Consider the following 23,406-nt stretch of genomic DNA (forward strand, 5'->3'; position numbering starts at 1 on the left):
TTCTAGACGCGGTGAAAGCGCTCCTGAGATTCTTAAGGGACTCGGGGTTGTATTCCCGTCTATAATCTTTAAGTTTTCAGTGCGCGCCCTCTGTCCCCGTGACATAGCGATCGCTGGACACTTCGAAAACTCACTTCATTGCTGCTCTTTTTCCTTTTTTTCCCCTGTGTTCCCCTCTCCAAGAGTAGGGTAGCCTACTGGGCATCGCCTGGTTAACCTCCCTGCCTTTCCGTCCTTTTCTCTCTCTCTCTCTCTCTCTCTCTCTCTCTCTCTCCATGAGCACTGCTTTGCGATAGCAAAGACGAGCAACAGAAGATGCAAAGAAGTTGTTTCAGGTCGCGATAGACGTGGCGCTAGACGGAGCTGTAGTTCACGGTCCATGATACGAAGGTCTGAGTAGAAAAACTGGCGTGAATTTCATACGGAAAGCGTGAGCATCCTCGAAAGCATGTGAAGCTATACTGGCTGTAAACCCTCGAGATAAGAATGGCGTCATCACGACTTTCGCTGCGCGAAGACCGGCCAGCTTCGCCCACGCTGTTTCACTGCGGTATCGCAGTATGCGTGCAGGCATCGTTTCACTGCATTCGGGTAATGTCCGGAATTCAGAGACAGGTTCTGCATGCGATCCGCGGTGAAATATTTGTTTGAAGGCTTTCGAGGGACCGCTTTACAATAAGGAAAAAAACGTGCCGGTCCGGTGGGATCTCTTCGACAAGTTCAGCACGTGTCGAGGAAGTGTGATACGATGCTTTCATGTTTATGAGAACATACCTAGCCAGGAGGATCCTAGACCCTGCAGAAACAGTGGAATTAAGTGAGCCGTCTTCGTTTACCTGCAATCGGTCTCCGAGGATAAAGTGCAAAAATTTTATGGTGACCGTTTTTAGAGCAGCTGTTGATAATCTGGTTAATTTTTTTCTGCTGCCATACAAAAGAAGGAGCACTAGTTGTTGACGCAGGCTCCATAAGTGAGAGAGTCTCGATAAAAGGGCAAACTGCGATGGGAAAAATTCATGATGGTCATCGTGTTTTAGTTACGCCGTGCGAAACTTGCTAACATGAAAGCTTGCAATGTCGGTAAAAACAAAACTAATTTTCAGCGTAATATCTATTCTCGGCGCCTAAGCTGTCTTATATGTGCGGGTGCAATGCTTTCTGCGCGATGTCGATGGCTTCCACCGCGCAGGCACATTTCAGCAGTTTTAGGACATCTTGAAAACAAAAACCAGCGCAAACGAAGGACAGAGGAGAAGAGCAAAATGTATTCAAGATCAACTTTATAAAAATAACTCCAATCGCCATTCTTCTGCTATAGGTGTACAACGCCTGGAGTGTCTTGACACACGTAAATGGCTCAGTTATTTTGACTGTACCGCAGGAAGCCTAAAGATAATGAATTAGTTGCAGCATCAAATGCACTGACACGCCGCACGACACCGATAGAATGTGGAAAATTGCAGCCTCTCTTGAATATGTACATATGAGATAAGACATCTCCAAGGTACCTACCGGTCCACGATAACCACAGGAAAGGGACGGCTTCCTTCTTACGGAGAAGTTTTAGCATTTATAAATTTGGTGTAAAACGAGATGTTTTGCGTGTAAGCGCAACAGTAGAATATTTATCGATTTAAACCTCGAAGGCTAAGCGCTGAAAGGTGAAGATGCATCGTTGCCGCCTTTTGAAGCCTCATCTCACTCAAATTTCTGGGCACGTGACACTTACAGATATCACTTAAATAAAGAGAGCACGGTCGCGGAACGGAACAAGCAAGAAAGGCCAAAAAGTTGCAGGCTGAAAAGCGGAAAACTCTGCACTCCACCCTGCGGGATTCCGTGTCAGTAGATCTTCAGTGATCCGTATATAGTTTCCTCATTTGGGCGTATCGGCAAAGCTTGAAAACTAGTGAGCTCTAATTAAAATTTATTCGCATCTATAGATATAGTGAAAATGATATGGGATTTATACGCACCACGCGCGTGCTGCATAGTTCCGGCGCGCAAGACAACGGCATGGAAAATAACTCAATAAGGCTCTCGGCGTTAATTTAAAAAAAAAAATCCTTCGGGTGGCATGAGCAGTGGCTGATGTTAACCTATCCATATTATCACTTTAGGTTCACACGCCAAATTTGATATGATGGCGTGACACAGCCGCTATAATCAAAGTTGTTAGTTCTATCCTGTATGAATTGCTTTGGACAATCACAGCATCCTCGCAGCGAGCAGCATTGTGTCGAGCAAACAGGGACATGATCATATTTCCTCGCACCTTTCACTGGGAAACATATTGCTGCCAGAGTGACAGCCGTAGGCGTCGGCGAATTCGGGCATGTTCATCAGGGGCAGCAGGCAGCGTTGCATGTTGCTGATGCTGGGCACCGGTGGGAGAGCGCAGCTGAGCATGCAGAAACGCTCGAAAAAAAGCCGCCTCAGCTGCGCCGTGTACTTGAGCTTCTCCATAGGTGACATGTTGCGCTGAACGTACTTCTCCATGCTCCGGAGCGCCACGTTCACCGCCACCTCCCATGTGAACACTGAAGGTGGCCGGGGCCTGGCCGGCTGGTCGCCTCCTGTGCCCGCCGTCTTCAGGTACCGCTCTGTTCGGCAGAGGGCGCCCTTGTTCGCTGCGCTCATGTCGAGCAGGGAGCGCCTGTTGGCCTCCTCAATGAGCTGGGCCGCCAGGAGCGCTCCTACCGTGGCGAAGTTGTGGTACTGTTCCTCGTGGTACACGAAGAACACGGGCCTGAAGAGGAAGAAGAAAGGCACGCTGATGGTCAGGTCTCTCTGGATGTACACAGGCTGCAGCGAGGTCATCTCTTCGTCGTCCTTCAAGCTCTCTTCGTCCACCAGAAAGTTCACGCTACGCTTGGTCTGAAAAGCCAACGTCTGCAAGAAGTATTGGGGCAGGTGGTAGCCGACGGCCAAATGGGGACCCCCGTAGTCGGCTTCATCCACGACGCTGGCCCTGCTGATCGGTCTGAGCTGAGTCTTGTTCACGAGCACCAGCACCGCCAGCTTGGTGACGTTCGAGCCTCCCCTTCTCTCGAGATCGGCGACGATGCCCTGCTTGATGTTTTCGAGAAGCTCCTTGAGGTACCTCACCTGCACGTGCAGGTGGACCACGTCCATCATAAGCCTCACCCACAGGTGGCGGAAGGCTGCACGAGACGCCTGCATGCAGACGCGCAGCTTCGGCTGTGCGCTCGCGACGAGGCCGTACCGGAATCGCAGCACCTGGCCAACCACGAGCAGGTTGATGTAGAGCGCTCTCGCTGCTGTCGACTGCTCTTCGAGCGCGTTGAAGAGGCGGCTGCGGCTCACTCGCTCGTATGTCATCATCATGCAGTCACCTGCGAGGCGCATGTCTCTAGGGATGTGCCGGTTGATTTCATTCACCCAAGTGGCGGCGTCAACGCCCGTTGCGAAGGAGGCCAGCTCCACGCAGTAAGCTTCTTTCTTGACCACATTCTTTCTTTCACGTGAGATGGCGAGTGCTATGCGGGTCACCTCAGCAGCGAGGTCGATTCGGTCGCGGAATTCTGGTAGCTCGTCAATGATTTCTGCGAGCAAGGGGGCGACGACCCGAGTCTCGTTGGTCTTCACCGATAACAGGCTCAAGAGACACCCGTCTACTGTAAGGAATAGACCGGCTTTCTGTGACTTTTCCTGGCGACCAACCCTGACACCGACGATCGTTTGAAGGCCGTCGACAAGGCTCTTCTTGATCACGGCCCGAATCATGCGTGACCAGTTCCAGCGCGGCATCACGAGGAAATCGTGGCGCAACTCGTAACGTGTGAGCGCCATCCATTCTGACAGGGGAGCGTGAAAGTGGGAGTCCTCGAGGCACACCCTGAGGAAGACCACGAAATGGTCCAGGTCATTTCGGACAATCGTAGGCATGTGGCTTCTGTAGATCCTATCACGCGTGTAGCCGTAAGCGGAGTCGATGACGCTTCCGACAAAGCCGGTGTTCTCGTGGCCCACGTTCCACTCGTAGCAAACCCTTTGGTAGAAGTTGCCGCACGGGTCCTTGCCCTGGTTGCTCTTGTTGGGCAGCACCTGTAGCCCGAGCCTGTCGCACCACTGGTCGTAGCAGGCGTGCTGAGCGACCACTTCGGGCACCGTGTCGCCAATGTACATTGGCCGAGCAACGTGAAAAATTATTAACACGACGAAGACGAGGGCCGTTATCGAGGACAGATTCTCGCAAGCCAACCGGCAGTCTTCGAGCCATACGTTAACCTCGCGCCCTGCGTAGAGAAGCAGCCATCGTCACCAATATCAGTTCTTGTAATTATTTTTCCCCTATACCAAGTTCTGTTGTGAATTTCGCATTTAAAATGCCGGCCATGCCCGGAAAATAATTATCCCCAAAAACCAGCTTGGAGCGCGTTTACCTCAATAATATCACATCCTGATTTGCTTGATTTGCTAGTGTCTTTATTTATTCATTTTTATGTACCTAACAGCACCCCCAAAGCTAAGAGTATCCGCTCTCGCATTCGATCCCTCTGACGCTCTGCAGGAGACAAGATACGGTCATAGCCCCTGTCATTTATTCTCCTGTGACACATCGGTGGGAAATAGCGAATTCTGAGGGAAATTATTATTAACTCGGAAAATTAGTTTGCTCGCCATGGTCAAAGCATGATGAAGTTCAAAGAACTTACGTTTCAAAGCTTGTGTTGCTTCGAGGACCTCTTCATTCTCAATAAGTGAAGTTCGATGCGCAATTTTTACTGCCTTAGCTGGAGGACGATGCTCGTGTTCCTTTTGGCCGGCGGCATCGCCCTTCGTCATATGTCTTTCTGCGTCGTCATTGCCTATCCCTGCCGTCTTCTGGACATCGCTTGGTGCGTCCACTTTAGACTCTCCGAGAACACTCGCATTGCTCGCTTGTTCCCCCATTAGTAGTACATTCGCCATGCTGACCCTGTGACAGGGCAAGTGCACGCCTGACATCTTGTTAGTCTCACTTTCACGTATCGGCAGTCTTTTCGCACTCGTTTCACCTGGAGTGTCTCTTGCCATAACTGTCCCATTTCCCTGTAGAAAACCTGCCTCCTGAACGGAATCGTTAACAGCTTGTTGCAGTCTCTCAGGCTCATTGCGTTGTTCCCCTGGCGACGCCATTTTGGAGTTTGCCATGGGTTCTGCGCGCTTTTCTTCTCGCGTGACTTGCCTGCTTTCTTCGGCTATTCCTGCCTGCCCTTCTAATTTTTCTATTCTAGAAGTCTGCTCTATTGTTCCTGCAGGATGTTGAGCACTCATCTGCTTGAGTTCAGTTCGTGTAACGGTACTATCTGCTCCATTTTCCGATGCGTCATAGTTTTCTGAATATGTGTTGGTGGTATTATGCGCCGTAATCTGATCCCGATTGTCCTTCTCTGTTGGGCCTTCCAAGGGCAGCCTAATAATGCCTTCCAAGCTGTCGTTCACAAACTCGTCGAGGTGAAGAGCCGTGGCGCAGCTTGTGTGCTCTATGGTTGGCCTGCGCATCCATGCCTTCATCATGAGCGGATCAGGACGACCTGTAATCAAATGAACATTTTTTTTTGTTCCCTTGGGAGAGGACGATATTTGGCGATTGCCAGCAGCATGCTTTGGCCGCTCGAGGTCGTCTCCGGTAGTCCTGCAGGCAGCCTCCTCGGTGGCTCCGCAGTGAGAAAACCCTAGAGTTATCTCCGCGGACACTGTGACCTCAGACGAAGTAAGCGGTGTCAACTCCCGGCTACAAGGTCTTTCAGTGATGGAGGTTATTCCGAGTTCCTCTTCAGACCTTTTCATATTGGCTCTTTCCCTCTGATTTTCGCGTATTCGATCGGGCCCTGGTGGATATGAAGAAGAAAAAGCTTCAATACTTGAGGAACGGATGATGCACTGGCCAAGCGGCACGGGCTGAAGTCTTCCATCATTCGGCACGGCTGGCGTCGTAGTTGACCGTTCGACCAGGAGGCCATCCTGCTTACACGAGACGATATTCTCTTGCAGAGGTGCATGCACAGGCGCCGGACAGCAGTCCTTTGGTACGACAGCACGCTTGCCTTGCTCATCTTTCGGAAGCGGGCAAGTCTGAGGCGTCGCAGCTCCAGTCAAATTTTTGCCCAGTGTTTCGTGGCCGTCTGTCGCTAGTGAACGACGAGGAGTAGGCACCCTCCCTGCTTCGAGGCAGCTTCGGTCATCGACGTCCGTGGGTGTAGCAAGCCCAGAGGCGATCAGGGGTACGATAGAACGCTGCGTCGAAGAAAAGCGCCTTCTCTGAGCCGGTACCGGAGTCCGAAGGGTAGTGACTTTATGAAAATCAGCCTGATCTTGCACCACTGCTGACGTTGGTCGCGGCGTCCCATTTTTGACTGCAGGCAGCTTGCGTCGTTCAGCAGCTTTCGGGAGCTTCTTGCGGTCCTCCTTCGGCGCTGCTGTCCTTCCTTCTTTTCCCCAGCCATCCAAGCTTCCGGCTGCGCTGTGCTGTCCCTTCACTGCACTGCCAGGGGAGCCTCGTCGGCTCCTCTCCCTGGCGCAGTGTGCCGAGGCCATCGACATGCGTTCGTCATCCATTCGCGGCCGCGCCTCGTCGACCTTGATCGGTGTCTGAGCGGTGTCCCTTGCCAGACTTGTGCGGCGCTTCGGCTGAGGCTTAGCAGGAGCCACAGGCTCTTTACTGTCGAAGAGGGGACCATCTTCTTTAACCCCAGAGCCTTGCTTGTTCCTTGTCCTCTGTTTCCCGCGGATGGGCCAGCTTGACGCATTTGCAGAACGCCCAGAACCCTTGGAGGCGGCCTCGGTGGCTGACAGCGAGTCACCGCTGCTCTTCCTCGAATCTCCGCGGGGTCTCGCGAACGGCTGCTTCCATCCTAGGTCTGACCTCGATTGAGACGACTGGCTGGAGTCGGTCGACCGTCGCTCTCGGGTTTTTCGAGGTGGTGCCAGCTGGGAATTCATCACTGCTTGCGAGCTGTGCGATTCTGGCGTGCAGATTTGCAGCGGTGCGTGGCAGAACTGTTCTCCTCCTCTTCTTCACTCGTTCAGAATCTTTTCGCGGGCGACTGAAGCCACTGTCTACTGCTGAGTTCTGCGCAATGTGCCACAATTGTAAGTAACTGTGACTGAGTGGTGTTAATCTAAATCGAAGAACTCTGAAAAAAGTTCGCCTTATTCTTTTTCTGAAATATAGGTTGAATCGAAAATTATCAGCTGGGCGAAACGTTGAATGTGTGACCGAATTAACTAGTCTGTGTTCAGCGGTCGGTTGGTTTTCCTTTTGTTAAAGTAGTGTGTGGCAGCTTCCGCGTAAACATTTCTGAAGTCAAGAAAAACAAACAACCTTTCGTGGATGCGAACTCTTAAAGTGCAAATATGCGTGAAGAAAAAAACAAAGAAGAGAAGATATGGAGAGTGGGCACTGCTTCTCGGCATAAAGCGTCGCAATTGATCTGACTGAAACTGTCGAATTAGATATAACAAATTTAGTGTCAGTAGTTTTCATCTTACCGTCCCTTGGCAATGGCTGGAGCGAAAGAATGAGATCATTTAGCTACATAGAGTGACTTCTTCCGGTATATTGCCTTGCGAAATGTTAATTAATGTTTCAGTGAACTTGTTGTTTCTCTATGCAATATTTGCTTCAAAGGGAATTAAAGCTTGTGCACTTGACTATGTGCCTATGCACTTGTAAGTTGGAGATTTTATTCTTGTGCATTTTGTAGATAGATCTCCTGTTGACCTTCTGCATCATTGCTTCCTGCGCTTCATTACCGCCAAATGGCAACCTTTAGAAGGGTCTGAATCTTTTCAAGGAATGGTGCAAACCAATCTAAGGAATGACTGTGGCACTGTTGGCCACGTGCATGATGCTTCAGCTTCTGTACTTCACTGATAGCTATTTGCCTTTTACGTTTGTTGATGGTGCTGCTTGTGCGCATAAGCGTTTACCTTTGTTGGTGGTTTCCAGCGTCGTCCATGTGTTCGTCCTTGTCTTGTGAACGTATTCCTCGTTTTTATTAGTGAGGTATATCCACCATGCGCCGACAATGGCGAGCCGCATATCCCGTAGCGATGACCTCGTATCCAAAAAACATTGGTTAGATTCATAAAGCCGCCTGTCTCCGCAAAATTATTTTGTGGCAAAGTCGATACCACGCCGATGACTTACAGTACCACCGCAAACATGTAAAGCAGCTATCCACCGCCCGTCTGCAAAAAAAATAAAGCGCGTACATACTGGAGGTGAAGAGAAACTCAACTTATGTCGTCGTCGACAGTAAGTGCAAGTATTAACTGCACTGTAGGACGGCTGCCTACAAAAGACGTTTTCTTCAGTTGATGAGTGTTCCTACGCTGATTCCACGCTTTGAGGGACAATGGTATTGACCTGGCAGTTGTGCTGTAGTGTTCGAATTCACACGACATGATTCCACGGCACGGACCGTTTGTGATGCAAAGTACTCTTCTATACAGACAAACCGCGTTTATTCGCCCCTTAGTCGCAAGCTGTGGAGCACATCACACCCTCCCTTCGACACACGCGTCGTCCTGGCGCTAGGCTTTAGAGCGATGAGATCGCTCGGGTTACGTGTTCCACCCCTGACCAGAAGAAAATTCGCTTCGCCTTCCGTTGACACCCTCCAAAGCGCACCCGAAGGGCTTCCGCTTGCGGTGCGCCTGTTGCTTCAGCGTTTGGACAGAAAGTTTCGCTAAGTTCTTTTTAGGTTCGGCTTCATGTTCTCCTCGAGTTTCTCCGTAGTTTCTGAACGATGTTTCCTAGAAATGGCCCAGAACGAGAACGTAAAGCATTTCATGGTTAAAAATCCCTTTCGCTGGAAAACAGTTACAATGCGTTGTGGATCGTGGCTTGGCAGAGTTGCTCTCCGTGGATTCACGGTCTTCGATATCAAACGGCCACGGGAAGAAGGCATCGGTTTGATGTTACCGAAGCCGCACACCGGACGCAAAAAAAATACGCGGAACGAGCTAGTAAACGGCTCCGCTCTGCAGGCACTCTTAGGTGAATCCGCTTGCATGAAACCGGACCTCCTCGCTACGTACGAAAGAAGGTACCCTGCCGATCTTCGTCAGGAGTGAATGTTTGGGCTGGCCGGAAGGAAGGTAAAGGCGCGGACGGACAGCAGCAGCAGCAGTTCCGATTTGCGCAGAGTGGGATGTTCCTTAGGCACCGAAGAATCGGAGTGCGCAGAACGATGCTGAAAGCACGGTATGCAATCCAAAACGCTTTCACGGAACAACACATACTGCAGCTTCGCTAGGGAGAACGAACAGAAGCAGCGTAAGTATCCCGTTTTTCGAAGACAACACGGCGGCTGCGAGCGCAAATTTGGGGAGGCTCCTCTCTATCCTCGGAAAAACGCACACGGCCTCCGCCCTGCACAGCAGACGATGATCTGGGCTCTCGCGGTCGATAATCGGCGGCGGCAGCAGAGCCAGCCGCCGTTTCGTTACGACGCTACGACGACGCCACCGACGCCACGCTGCTGCTGCGCTGTGACTGGTGAGGTGGAGAGGGTGTTAGCACCGGAGGCTCGTCAGGCAGTGATGGGGAGGTCGATGTCCAGCCTTTGTCAAAAGTAACCAGGCTGCAAGGTTTTGCTTCTCAGTCGTATATTTAAACTATTATGCCAGCCCTCAAGCTCTAAGTCTCTGTATGGTAAGGAGAACCCTTGTTATCACCTTCAAAGAACTTTCCGACCTTAAGGAAAGTCGTAAAGGCTCTACTATACACATGAGAAGCAAACCATGCAGCCTGGTTACTTTTGACAAAGACTGTACAGGGCTTTTAGTCACGAGATTCCTGGGGAAATGGGGGAATGGTGAGCAGAAAATCTGTTTACAAAGCGTCTCTGAGGGTGCTCAGTACACTCGCTGTCAACTACAGCCGTGACGGAAGCAGGTGGTGTTCGGGGGCTGATGCGAATGGTTGAGTGTTTCTTATTTGGATGGACATGCTAGGGGATTGGGTGGTTGAAAGTGTAGGGGAAGTGTAGCCCGGTAACTGCCTCCTTTTATATGGATCACCGCAATTCTGGTTTGCTAGGTAAAGGGAATGAAGAATACAAGAAATAAATAGGGCTTGGTTGGAGAATGGGGCATGGTACTGGCGAAGGGAAAAGGAAGTCTGAAGTTGATGCCGCGCACCCGTAGCGTGCTGCTGCGGGGTGCGGAGAGAGAATCCCAGAAAAGAGAAGAGGGTGAGGAGGGTGGAGAGACAGACGTAGCACCAAGAAGTGCAAGCCGCGGCGGCGCGAGTAAATGGGAATAATCAAGAGGAGAGAGAGAGAGCGCGGAAAATAGATAAATAGACGCCACCAAACCGTTGGTCGTTCCTTTCTCGAGATGAAATCAGAGAGGCGCAGGAAATAGGTTGGCAGGTGAGAGCGAAATAGAAGGGTAAAGGGAGAGGGTGGCTTCTCCCACCACCTCGCCACTTCTACATTGGGATGTTTGCAGGTAAAAGACAAAACAAACTAGGAAGTGAAACATGCGCTACACGACAAGCATTCTGGCCGTATAGAAATTACAAGGCGAGCGGTAGTCTGCGCACTGAAAGACAAAAAAAAAAACAACAAATTGCATCAGGCCGTCCTTCCTCTGCCTGCACGCGCCTGTCTTTGTGGCGGTTTCAACAAGCGACGTGAAATCCATTGGTCTATGCTGCAGCGCTCGGTTTCTTGAGCTTGCGGAGTGAGGGACTAAAATATACGCGCGGCGAAGGCGGCCGGGGCTCCCTTACGTGATTTGACGAAAGGGCATTGTGCGAAAAACGTTCGCGTGGTGTCATTCCCCGTTCTTCTGCTGCAGTTTTTCCTTTGAATTCAGTTTAAACTTGGTGCTCCCCGTTGCTCTGAGGCATTCCGCCGGTCCCGGCAACTTGGCTCAGCTTTATCCGATTGTACTCAGTTATTTTCCTTATTTATCGCCGTAAGTGTTTCACAGCGGCGCAAATGAAAGGGAACAAGGGGCTGGGAGAAGCCTCAGTCATATAGCGAACGTTTTGACGAAGAGGACTCGTTCCATGGCAGGTTTTCTTTCGACTAGGCTCCATAAAATGGGGGGTATACCTCAGAGAGTGCCTGCACTGCAACCGGTTTAACGGCTCCTTAGTATTACTATGCCATGGCGGTGCGGTAAAAAAGCGTGCTTAATGTTTTGCGTGTGTGTGCGTGTTTGTGTGTGCGTGCGTGCGTGCGCGCCATGCTTTCGTTGCGATGAAAAAGCTCGGGTTCCATCTTTGAGAAAGCCAGTATGAGCCTAATAAAGCATCAGCTTTTGTACAAACCCGAGTTAAAATGGTACTTACGAGACAATATTACGTAAAAAAAGAGCAGTGCTCCAAAGTATGACGCTGCAATCGACCTAGCTCTTTGTGAACACGCTAAAAAAAAGGTGATACTCGAATTCCTAGCCGTGGTTGATTGTACTTGACATGCGTCTCATCCTGCGGTCTCCTGCAAATGCAGCGCAGGGGTTTGACAGCTTCAGTTAGTGTTCCGTAGCGCTAGGCAGCAAAGCAAGCGGCCAAACCTGCGTCCCGTTGGGCCTTGCCACGAGTCTCCGTTCAAAACAGCGTCTTTCCCAAACGAAAGCCCCACCTGCGTAAATATGGCTACTTTTTTTTTACAACGAAAAGGGTTGGTCGAAAGTTCTCAGGTCACCGCGCCGGTGCCCGGAGTGCGTAAAAATACTGCCGAGTCCCAGCTACCGCAACACTGTCCTCGCGTGCGCCCGCTGCCAGGATGGGTGCTGCGAGCGTGCACTGCCTTCTAGGTTTCGTGGTCTCCTTGATGATAAAGTCGAGCGAAGGTAGTGCGACGTCTTGATGGACTACTTATGCACCTAATTGGAATGGTGCATGCTGTTTAAGGCCCCAAACCTGCACGCTGGCCATGTGGGACCCCTGAGCGAAGGGCTCCGGTAGGATCGCTTTCTCAGATAGGCAGTCTCTTTTGATCCTATCTTTCGTAGAGCACTTTTATACCTTTTAACTCTTTTACATAAAGTGCTAGCTACGTTCCTTTCTTTTACCCAACCGCAGGCCCATTATCCATCCTTCACCTGCATCTTGTTGTTTTCATGTTCTCATGTTACTCTTCCCACTCGCATCGTTGCTTGTTAAAATTTTTATATCTTTTAAGAATTTATCGCTTTTATCCGGCCCTTTACACCGCCCCTGACGTTGGCTTAGGTGATAGCTTGCCTAGAGACTACTTAATGTGCGTGCACCTTTCGAATAAACTTCAGTCTTAATTCAGCGCCTGTGTTGTACGTTCCTCCGTCCTGTGCTTGCGCTGCTCCCTTTTAAGCAATGTTTAACCAACAAGCCCGCAACAGCGCCTTCGTGAGTCTGAATACAATGGTTGCCAAGGCAGCAGAGCCGAAAAGTGGAATCTGAGTGGGAGGCACTGTTAGGCCGAATTGCCAATAAAGGCAACATGCGCACTATAGAAGTGCAATCTGTGCATATCCTACGCTCGAATTGACTGTGTTACTCTTCCCAACCGCATCCACTTTCTTCACTGAGCGCTGTCGTCGAAATTCCAGAAGTTAATGAGCGAATCCTGTCTTTACACGACATTTTCATTTCGTCTGGCTCCGGCGAGAAATTCTTCCGTTGCTTCACGCTGGTAGGAAAACGGGAAGATAGAGCTCTTCCCTTCAGCCTCTGTCTCCGTATTTCATCGGCGCCTATTCAGCCCACGCCACCCATATGTTAAGCCACCTTTTACGCTAGGCAAGACATATCTCTTGCGTCGTGCTGCGACATTTTTCCAGGTCTCGCACCTTGTTGCCGCCAATGCGATGCACACTGCGTCCTCTCGTGCTCTTTCTTAGCCCTACAAGCGCACTCCTCCGACTCGTCGACTTAGGAACTGGCTCGTAATCAGCGTTCGTAAACACTTCCGCCTGTATCGACTACTGTCGTTTGCTTTTGAGCTCTGCTACCGACTACTACTGCTCCTCGCTACCATTATTAATGGTCTTCTATACACCCCTTCAGGGAGCTTCTATCGCTACTGAACCTCTGGAACAGGGAAAAGAACTCGCTGCCATGGCTACCTTGCAAACAGGGTTCGCCAGTGAGTTTTTGATTCGTACTGCTACCACTACGTCTGGTTAATTTTGAGACGCAAATAAACCCGACAAAATTAGTTAATGGGGGCGGAGTTTGACTTCTATACGTCCTACGTGCTTTCGACCATGAGTCTGTAGGGCGTTCTATAATAATTACAATGCCTAAGATCCAAAGTGAAATGCCGGTGGTTTCCAATAACGTGATCAGGCTTATAGAGTACGGTGAACGGTAAATGTGAGGGAATGGAATAAGCAGCAAGGATGGCTTGTTGCACAAAATGCCTCAATGCAAGCAGTCGCCCAACGGCGCACAAGAGCAACGCGTTGAGTGACTACTTCTCTCAACCCTTCACTACACACTGCTCATTGCTATTTATCTCATCAAAGAGAAGAACCTGTGCTAGAGGGCTCATATAATCGAAATTGGCATGGAAGCGATTTACGGAAGTTCTGCAGCGAAAGTCTCGTGGCGGAGTCATTTAAACTGCGTTCCTTTGTTTTGCAACTCGAGGAAGTGAGGTACGAAGAAAAAGGGACCTTTTAGTGTGAAAGGGAAGCGCGGTAACTATCTAAATGCATGAAGGCTTCATCGAAGAACAGAAAAATGTCAGTGTGAGAACGACCTAAGTGAAACCTGCCGCCACATTTCCAGAAGCGAGAGGTGCACGAAGTAATTGAGCTGTTAACTCTTACGCTCTTTTGTTTTCACCGAGGGAAATATACGTCCGGCATTATACGGTTGTCAGCGCTGTTATTACTTATTTTTACTGTAATCATTGTCAGTGTAAGGCACTACGTTGTTCCGTGTGCTGACGCCGTGAGAAGGAAGTCTGCTGCCAAGGCGCAGTTGTTTCTCCAAAGTATCCCCTGAAAAAGTCATGGTAGTTGATTCAACTTAAAATTATGTAAAATGACCTCTACTTTGCCGCTTATTACCATAAAGCACCTAATTTCATTCTTAGCTCACCTTGAACGAGCTGGCGTGAAACATCGCAATGTAAACAAAATCAGCCCCCATGGGAGTTCAAACGGCTGCCGTTGCTCTTTAAACTTCGTTTCAGGAATAATTTACTGCATAAGTAGAAAGCGAAAATAAATAAAATGCGCTTTTTTACTCTCATCACGAATAAAGGAGTAAAATAGAGGTTTCCTCTGTTTATATCTGCCATTTTAAAATAAAGATTTTTGGCTTCATCTCTCCCCAAGTCTCAAGTGGAGAACTGAAATCTCCGTTTCACTTAGTCCGCACCGCCATCTATAGCGACTCGTGTCCTTCTCTTCAGTCGCGTCATAATGGGGCCTGCCATCCTTAACATCATAAATTTTCTCAATATTACCTATAGAGAAATGAGACGGCGGTTCACTTCATCCCCCATAGAAGGGCAAATGAATGCCGGGCAAACTGTCGGGTTCGTTGGTGTTGCATCGATTTCAGCAGCGTGTAGAAGGAAGAGGACAGAGCACAAAAAAGATACGAAGACAAAGAAGGGCTGAATTCTAGAAACAAGGAATTATGGGAAGATAAGGTCTTTGCATTTAGCTTGCTTATTGCCGGGCGTGACACGTGAATTCAGTCATAACACTACGACTCTTCTCGCGCAAAACCTCGCAGAAATCCTGTGAGAGCTTCAATATCAGCCTAACAATCGCGCTAAACTTATTTCAAAAGTGAAAAATGCACTATCAGAAAATTTATTCTGCGATGCAGCTGCCAATTCAGAAACAGAATCCACGTTGTCGGCCCAGCTCATTGGGCAGCGCTGGAAACTGCGCCCGTCGATGCACGTCCAACTTGTCGGACCATTTCACGCGTCAAAGCGTGTCGATCGCTGTCCACGGCTTCGGGCATCGGGTCATAGACCGACGAAAACTTGCGTAACACGCCGGATTAAGGGACATTGCCGGTGGAGTTTCGAAACAGCTTGTACGAGTCTCGCGGGCCACTAAGCTGTACGCGGGGATCCCGTGTCGAAAGAAAAGCAACAATGAGCGCGGCCATCGAACGCCCTCCTCCCATCCAGTTGGAACAAGGGAAGGCGCAGTTGCGAGAGCAGATGACTGGGCTGCAGACACTCGGAATGGAACAAGCCAGCAAAAGCGAGTTACGCATTTCGACGATGTTAGAGAGAACGCCTTCGCTTTTTTTTTGTGCGCTACCTCACCCAGCGTTGCGATTTTTGCTTTCAACCTTTTTCGTGCTCATGTTTGGGCAATCCTCCATCGCAAACGCCAGCCTCCCAACATGGAGGGGCGTGGGTGCCGGAACCGTCTCCTTCTCTAACATTTATATTTAACTGGCGTAATAAATTCGCGCTTCAAGCTTCGAACCCGAGGAAAGTGCGTTCTTTCGTAAGGCGTTCAAGGGAGCAACGCGGAGACTGACGGAGGAGAGTGCGAGGTCTCGCTGACGGCAGCAGAGAGGCCTTTGCCCTGCAGTGGGCGTAGTCAGGCTGATGATGATGATGATGACGATTTCCTCGGGAATCAATGCGTCTTTTGCTGCCGCATAAACATCGGCATGCCAACAAAAAGCAATTCAATTGAGCTTTACTAAGAATAAAAGTAGGATGTAAAATACCCAGAGCGTCCCTTTGATGGTCGCTTTAATGCAGCAATCTCTGTTAGTCGTATCCCCTCGAGGTCGGGCGTAGGCGACTTAGGGAGAATGTTTATGCCTTGAGACTGCTGTTAGTCGCCACTGGTTGCGGGTTCTGCTCAAAGACAGGGAAGACAGGTTTCGAGGTTTTTTTAGCGCCGAGGATCGCGGTGATCTCTCACGGAAAGTTGTGTGGTGTAGCACTAAAGGAAGCATTTCATGCTTTAACAGAGGAGGCGTATCCACAAGTGCTTTTTCACAGAGATTCAACAGCTCTCACAGACGAGCCTTCCAAAGAGTGTCACGAGCGCGTTTGAAAACTTCTGCTGGTCGTCGCAGTTCTCTGTATATTTATCCCACTCCTGCTTGGGCCTTAATGACCTACAGTATTGTATAAACAAATAAATAAATAAAATAAATAAACTTTACCGAAGCCGCACTTCTTTCCCAGCGTCACGGCAGTCGCGCACAAGCGAAATCGGCTCCCTATTTTCCTCTTTGAAAGCTGGCCGTCAGTGGTGAAAACTATCTGCCGCCTTGCAAATGAATGGAAGAGAATGCACAACCCTGTTTAGTTTGCGTCCGGGCTTGTGACGCAATCAGAAATAAAAAGAACGAAATAGCGGATGCGACCATTCCTACACAGTCGCACACGAACCTCTCTCGCGCTTCTGAACTATACTTATTCAGCAAAGCACTGCCTATAGTTCTAGAGCCTTTTCACAGCCCGTGTGTGGTGCACCCAGTCGCCATCTGTACAAATACTATGACAGCACCTTTGCACCAAGTTCCCGCCAGAGGGCGTTCAGCGGTGGCTGGGTGAGAGAAGAGCGAAATAAAAACCAAAACAAAACACTTGCTGTGCAACCACACTACATCGAACAGAAGTCGAGGAAAGCAAAACCACCACAAAGGGTCCAAACCTAACGTAAACATAAATGGCGATGGCGCGACACCCGCGAGACACAAACGTTTTCTCCCGCTTGGCGGCGCTAGCTAGTACACTCTAGCGGCGCGAGCGGGCAAACGCAACTGTATTATGCTCGGCGCATGCGCAGTTTCGTACCGCCTTGTAAGCCGACACCCGGCGCGTGACAGTTTTGTAGGCCCATTCTTTTCCCGGTGTGTTTGATTCTGTATGTTCGCTTTTCTTTCGTTTTGTATATCGTCGCATAGGCGACGGGAAATATACTGTGCCTGTTCACGTTGGCAGAGTGCAGGGACGACCTGTACGGTTGTGGGTTTTCAAATCCGCATGGTACGGGAGTTTCGGATCGGAGCACATCTCAGGCTACAGCCGCCTCCCCGAATGCGTGGTTTGTTTTATTTTGCTGGCCACTCTCTTTTATTCAATTTCACTCTCCGCACGGGAATCGCAATATTAGAACGAGAAATAGAGCTAAATTTCGTACGGCGTGCCCGCTCCTCAGCTGTTCTGGGAGTCGCGCAGCTCGGTTTTCCTGAGGGAGTGCCGTGTGCAAGATTCCCAGCCTTGAGCACAGTGCGATTGTTGATGGGGCCTGGCTTCTGCACATCCAGGACTGATTTTATTATAAAGAACATCGGCAATGGGAAGGCACCAAAAGCAAGAACGCTCACGCCGGTAGCCCATTGCAGACGTTACAAAAGACTGAGTACTGCCTTCGTATCCGCCACTCATCTTTCAGGGCTTATGCCGTCGAGGTGTTAGACCACTGCATTACGTCCATCTGATCACTATCAGGCGTACGAGAACACGAGTTTGTTCCTGCCCCTCACAAAAATTTCTTGAAGTAGTCTTTAAACAGTCCACAGGCTGTCCGCGATGACTGTCTAAGCATTAAAACTCCTATGAATTTGGCTCATTGGTGAGCTTTGATATTTGAAACAGCGCAGAGGACATCCTATCCGCATATCCGAAGAACCGCTACTATGACAAAGTAGACGGGTGCCTGTTGCAATAAGCGTTTTTTGCCATAATACAGTAAGCGAACGCCTGTCAAGGAAAGGATCATTATCCGTCCACGTGTGAGAAATAACAACGGCATGACGATTTGATCGGGGAAAATTAGACGCGTGCTTTGTGTGGTGAAGGGGGAAGAGAAAAAGTCGGGCAAACTGAGGCTGATTCGCTGCAATTAGTGCCGATCATGGAACGCGATTAGCAGAGGAAGACGCGAACAGCCGTGCTCCTCGCTGCCTGCAAGGCTCCCACGGGTGTATCGCCCCTGCACACGCAATCGCTCCTGCTTCGCTCAAATGATGAATGACGCGCCGGATTCTGTGTGAGAGTCAGCGCCGCGCAACGGCGGAGATCCTAATGAAGCAGTTCCGGGCTCTCCGTACCCAACCGACTGGCGCCAAAATCGAACGCAAGGAGAAAGAATGGGGCCGAGAGGGCATCGATTATCGAGCGCGTTTGGCGCGAATGCACTGCTGGATCCTTCCGGACGAGAACTACAGGATCTGTACTTTGAGCTTCTGGTTCTATTATAATTCTGACCGCATTGTGTGTAACTCACCAATCGATTCTAATTCCGATCGTGTTTCAATTTTGATTATATTCCTATCCTGATTTTATTCCAATTCGTATCATATTCTTATTCTATTTCTATTCGTAATAACTTTTTATTCGTTTTTGCTTACTCGTTCTCAGTATTTTTTCGTTTTCGCTGAGTGTTCTTAGTCTGGCGACTTGCAAATATCAGCTAATAGCGCAGAGAGAGCTATTACTCTGTCCGCTTGCCACAGTTGATATGGGGAGGCGCCACACAGCCCCCGCCGACAACGACGGAAGTTTTCGCCTTCACGGCACTCATAACCTTATGGCATTAAAAGGCGGCATGCACAGGGCAGAACAAACGCTGTCTATCAGGCTTTAGCTGTTCTGCGAGACAGCACCGATGACAACAGCCAGTAGTCGGCCATGGACATCACAAGACGCTTTTAGTTTTTTACTGCTGTCATGCGTTGCGAAGTACATACAAGGATAGGTAGCATAGTTAAAAAATGTAGCTATGACAATATTGTTGAAGTGTGGATGACAGACGCGACGAATACGTGCAATGCATGCTAGGCTACTATAGAAGGTTTAATATTGCGAGCGGCAACTAGCAAAGTACAGCGACGGCAACTTGGAAGTCGAGCGGATTCCACGACCGTAGTTTAACCACGGAAAAGCTTTCTTGCTCGTGAAGAAGGAATAATGACAGAAACGAGGAAAGAAAGGCAGTATGAAAGAAGAGAAGAAAGAGAGAAGGAAATAAAGAAAGCATGAAAGAGAAAACAAAAGTACGCAAGGACGAAAGAAAGAAGGATGATAGAGAGAAAGAAAGGAAAAGGGGGAAGAACGAGAGAGATAAAGACAGAGACTGCATCACATACGAAAATAATATGTGCCGCTGAAGATAGCTAACAAAGATGAAAAAACAAAAACGAAAAGTCAAACGCGGCACGTGAACGTAAAGCAGGATTATCGGTTGGTTTATTGGGGTTTAACGTCCCAAAGCGACTCAGGCTAGGACGGACGCCGTAGTGAAGGGCTCCGAAAATTTCGACCACCTGGGGTTCTTTAAAGGGGCCCAGAAACACAATCTTAGTTGACTATTTCGCCTGTTGATCGCATACAGTGAGTTACAATGGTGCTATTAGCGTCGGTAATACCGCGTATATTCCGTTTTTTAATATTGTATGTCCTCCCGAAAACAAATTCACGGCTCTGATGGTGTCCCCACACAGTGGCGGATTTTAGCAGCGGATATGACATCACCTGGCGCGAGCGTGATGATTAGACAAACAGTAAATATACTGCAAATTGTGTGAATAAACAGAGACAAATTTTGTCACCTGTCGATGTTTTATATTAGATCAACAAAAACAACTTGTCTTAGATAAAAGCCCTGCAAAGCAAGTAAAATAAAAATACACCACCAGGAGCTCTGGCATGGAAACGACGCTGCCAGTCTCAGCAAGAACGCGTTACAGAGAGCAGGCAACCATGGAGTGCAAACTTCCGCGACGTGTTCTGGCAGGCTGTTTTGATTGGTTGCGCCAGGTGCCGTCATTGGGAGAGCGAAATAGGAGTGGGAAGCCCCGCCAAAATCGAGTTGAGGGCAGCGTTTTGTTTGCTTGTATTTTGAAATTTCTTCATTGAATAACTCCCGTTCCTGTGCATCGATTCCTGTAATTATTTTTAGGTCAGCATCTGTGTGACATAAAGAATCCACCTGAAGTATAGCCGGTATCCTCCCAAGCAGTGTTTCGCAGCCCCTTTAACGTGCACTGACATCGCTCAGTACGAGGGCCTCTAAATTTCGCTTCCATCGAAATTCGGCCACCACGGCCGGGATCGAACCCGCGTCTTTTGGGCCAGCAGCCGAGTGCCGTAACCACTGAGCCACCGCAGCGGGACTGAAAGCAGGATTAGTAATAATTTCATTTTTATCATTTGGGCTCTGCATATAATCACATGCCGTAAGTACGCGCGGCGGACTCAGTTAATTCGCTGGCATAACTACTCACTGCATTGCAGCACAGGGAAATGGAAAGCGCATGTCTTCTTTTTTTGTTTTTTTTTTATCGGGAAAGCAATACTACTTGCACTTTCACGCCTTTGCCGTGTCGCGGCGGGGACCACCATCGTGCCTCGGCGGTGACCACCACTGACCTTCATTTGACCTTGATTGCTTTGGATTGGATTGGATTGGATTGGATTAGATTAGAGTAGATTACATTGGTTTGGATTGGATGGGATTTGATTGGATAGGAGTGGATTGGATTGCATTGGATTGAATTGGAGTGGATTGAATTCGATTGGATTGTATTGCATTGGAATGGATTGGATTGGATTGGATTGTATAACCGATGCATCACCACAAGTCTAACCACAAGCACCACCACCAGCTACACTACCAGCTGTACCATGGCGTAGGTACGGATATTGCTTTCGCAATTATCGGGCTTAACCAAGCTAAGCCACAGCGAATTTTTTTCTCTTCTGTGTACTGCCTTTGTATTGTGCCTCATCTTCGACAAGGTATACATAAACCCTGTCCATCAGCGTGGGCTACTAAAGTTGGGAATATTGCATGTGCCTTTCAAACGTGGGTCGAAGTGCACGGCTTAATCAGATAAAATACGTAGGCGGCATTTTAAACAGCCTGAGAAGTCCTGGTGGATAACTAAGAACTCGCATTCTGCTCCGGGGTGACCAAAACAGCGCGAGAACTGGCGTGCGAGACTGAACACCCAACACATACACATCAATGCTGTGACTATAGCTGCCCGTCAAGGAAGAACGTAGATATTTGCACTGCCGTGCGTGCAAAAGGACGAACTCCTCTCTAGCGCTCTGTGTGGTCGTTGCTTAGCGCGCAGCATGTTTTTCTCGCGGTAACATGGAGTGTATACTCGACGGAGGTTTCTCGTTTTCTCATCTGCAGAGTGTACGATGTGTCCCACGTTCAGCATCGTGTCGGCAGCAACTAGCTTTTATTTTCGCTTTTTTTTTTGCTCCGCCGATATGCTTAATGGCGCCGTTTTCGAGATACGTGCGCCAGCCTTCGTGGTTTTTGCTTGATAGAGACCGCCTGAAGAAGGACGCCCCAAAGTCTCCTTCAAAGTGTTTTTTATGCTTACAACAACCACAAGATCATAGGTTTCAATTTCTTCCCTGTCACTCTCCTCTGGATGGGCGCAGTCGAACGGAAAATGACAAACTGCACCCCTCCATTTGGCTCCTCTAATCCCAGCTCTGCACTTAGATGTTCCTCCCAACAAACGGATGACCCGCGGCACCACTCGAGAATCGCAGTTTTCTTTGAAATGGTCGACTGCAGGTGGGCTGCTTCGCATCATCCTCCATCGGCCCGGGACAGCAAGAGCCGTCTTCTTTGGCCTACAGAGGGCAGTGGCGCAACCGCTGCGAGCATGTGCACGCAGTTATATGGGCCGTGCCCGCTGCAGTGCGCCCTGTTGTGAAGCAAGCTCACTATATCTCCGGAACTTTTACGGCGCCGTTACGCTTTTACGCAACGGAAACTCAATTACGCCTCGTATGGCTAAGCAGCAACGAGACGCTGTAAAGCACTACGCGTTCACGAGCGAGCGATGTCTCCGCTTCTGCGATGACGCAATACCTGTGGGGGCGGCTGCTCATTTTGAGCTGTAACCATCTTTCATTTTCCAAGAAATTAGGTAAACAAAGCGGACAAGTACTCCCTTGCGGTTTAGCTGTAGTCTCGTGGTTAGACTTTGATTTGACCCGTCAATGCGCACCGCGTTTTCTAAATTACGTGACATTTCATTTGAAGAAGATATTTATTAAAAGCAATTACATATGACAGAACAAGAGCCCAGCCAGGCTTTGCAACCCCAAGCTCGGGAATTAAAGTTGGAAGGCAACGGAAGGGCTCACCCATGAACTCAACTAATGCAGCCGTGTTAACGACAGCGCCAGCGCATTTAACTCCGCCACCACTTTTTTCGATGTGTTTTCGTTAGCGACGACCCGTAGCAAATTGCTCGTTTCGAAGCTTGAGTTGGCGGAATCACCTCGTGTTTCTTGGCGTTTTTCGTGCTTCTTCGCATGCGAAACCCAGTAATGAATACGCACATTTAATAAACGCAAAATATGAAAAGGAGTACACCCATTGGCTCCTTGTTATATTTCCTTCTAGAATAATGTTGAGTTCTGGATTAGGCGTTATTGCTAATGATAAATGGTGTGGTTACTGCTTGTAGCTGAGCTGTATGTGCGACATCTAAGCGTTCTTACCACTCCTGTCAGGATTGCAAACGACATGACGTCTCTGCTGCTTTGGCGGGTCTGCTAATTCTTCTTGATTCGTGGTTCAGATAGAGTTCAGTTGACAAAAACCACAGAGCTGCCAAGCCCTACCTCCAGTCTCGGGAAAAACAGTATCATTTCTGACGCTCCTAATCTTTGCTGTGCTCAGAAATCAGACACTTCTCTTTGCCTTTATGAGGAAGTCGGAACGTGGCATTTCTGATGTAGAGGAGGTTTTCTAGTTCCACTTCTTTTCAGATGCCACCGTCTGCCTACCCCGCACCGACCACCTATCTGCGTTAAAGTTTTATTGAAGAAACAACAAAAGAAAAATGCACGATCCCGGCATGCATGCAATGCTCTCCCACGGCCTCTCACCTCGTGCTGCAGAACCAACTCCATAATGCCCAAAAAAGGGAAAGAGAAAAAAATTCACAATTCTTGGGGGCGAAGACACGGCGATAGGTTCCTTTTGCTTAATCATGTCTTGAATTTTTTTGTCTATTTTTGCTTGTCTTGCTGTAATTGCTACTTTATGGCATCTTTTGTTTTTTACATATGGTCCAGGAGATCGTCAACCTCCAATGAGCTTTTAATCTTGTCCTGTTCGCATACCTTTGATGGAAATAAGGGTGATTTGACTGACTAGATTTATCCCCCTGATTTGACCGACCGACCAACCGGCCGACCGACCGATAGGTGTACTGCAGGCGCCCGCAATTTCGAAAGGATGACCACTGCTACTCAGTGGCGCACGCTTGGTGCCCGTATCTGCACGTGCTTGCACGCTAAGCAGGCCAAGAGCGAGTGACGCATGAGCGGCCGTGCTGCACGGAACTGCTTCGTGACAGTGCGCGGCTGCGCACGCCAGCGGCAACGCTGCTGAGACAGTGTCGACCGCAATAGAGCGAGTAGGAGGCTGGCGCCGGTTGAACGATGCGTTACGGCACGGCGC

General features: G+C 49.3%; 1 protein-coding gene across 1 annotated transcript; it reads right to left on the minus strand.

The window, feature by feature from the left end:
* Positions 1–2,259: 2,259 nt before the first annotated feature.
* LOC149331043 (uncharacterized) lies at positions 2,260–6,948 on the minus strand. Its single transcript, XM_089560956.1, has 2 exons — positions 4,680–6,948; positions 2,260–4,259 (listed from the first exon to the last, which is right to left on the minus strand). Exons 1-2 carry the CDS (start codon positions 6,946–6,948, stop codon positions 2,260–2,262), a joined length of 4,269 nt encoding a protein of 1,422 aa, XP_089417082.1.
* Between the last annotated feature and the right edge of the window lie 16,458 nt (positions 6,949–23,406).

This window comes from Amblyomma mixtum, chromosome 9 (assembly GCF_055824585.1).
Source record: "Amblyomma mixtum isolate Tamu chromosome 9, ASM5582458v1, whole genome shotgun sequence".
NCBI classification, from domain to species: Eukaryota; Metazoa; Arthropoda; class Arachnida; order Ixodida; family Ixodidae; genus Amblyomma; species Amblyomma mixtum.

Excerpts from the sequence above, each read along its gene's own strand:
- LOC149331043 (XM_089560956.1), bottom strand. The coding sequence starts at position 6,948 with ATGAATTCCCAGCTGGCACCACCTCGAAAAACCCGAGAGCGACGGTCG. Across the intron at positions 4,260-4,679 it reads AGCAACACAAGCTTTGAAAC|GGCGCGAGGTTAACGTATGG; the intron begins GTAAGTTCTTTG and ends TTCTCTACGCAG.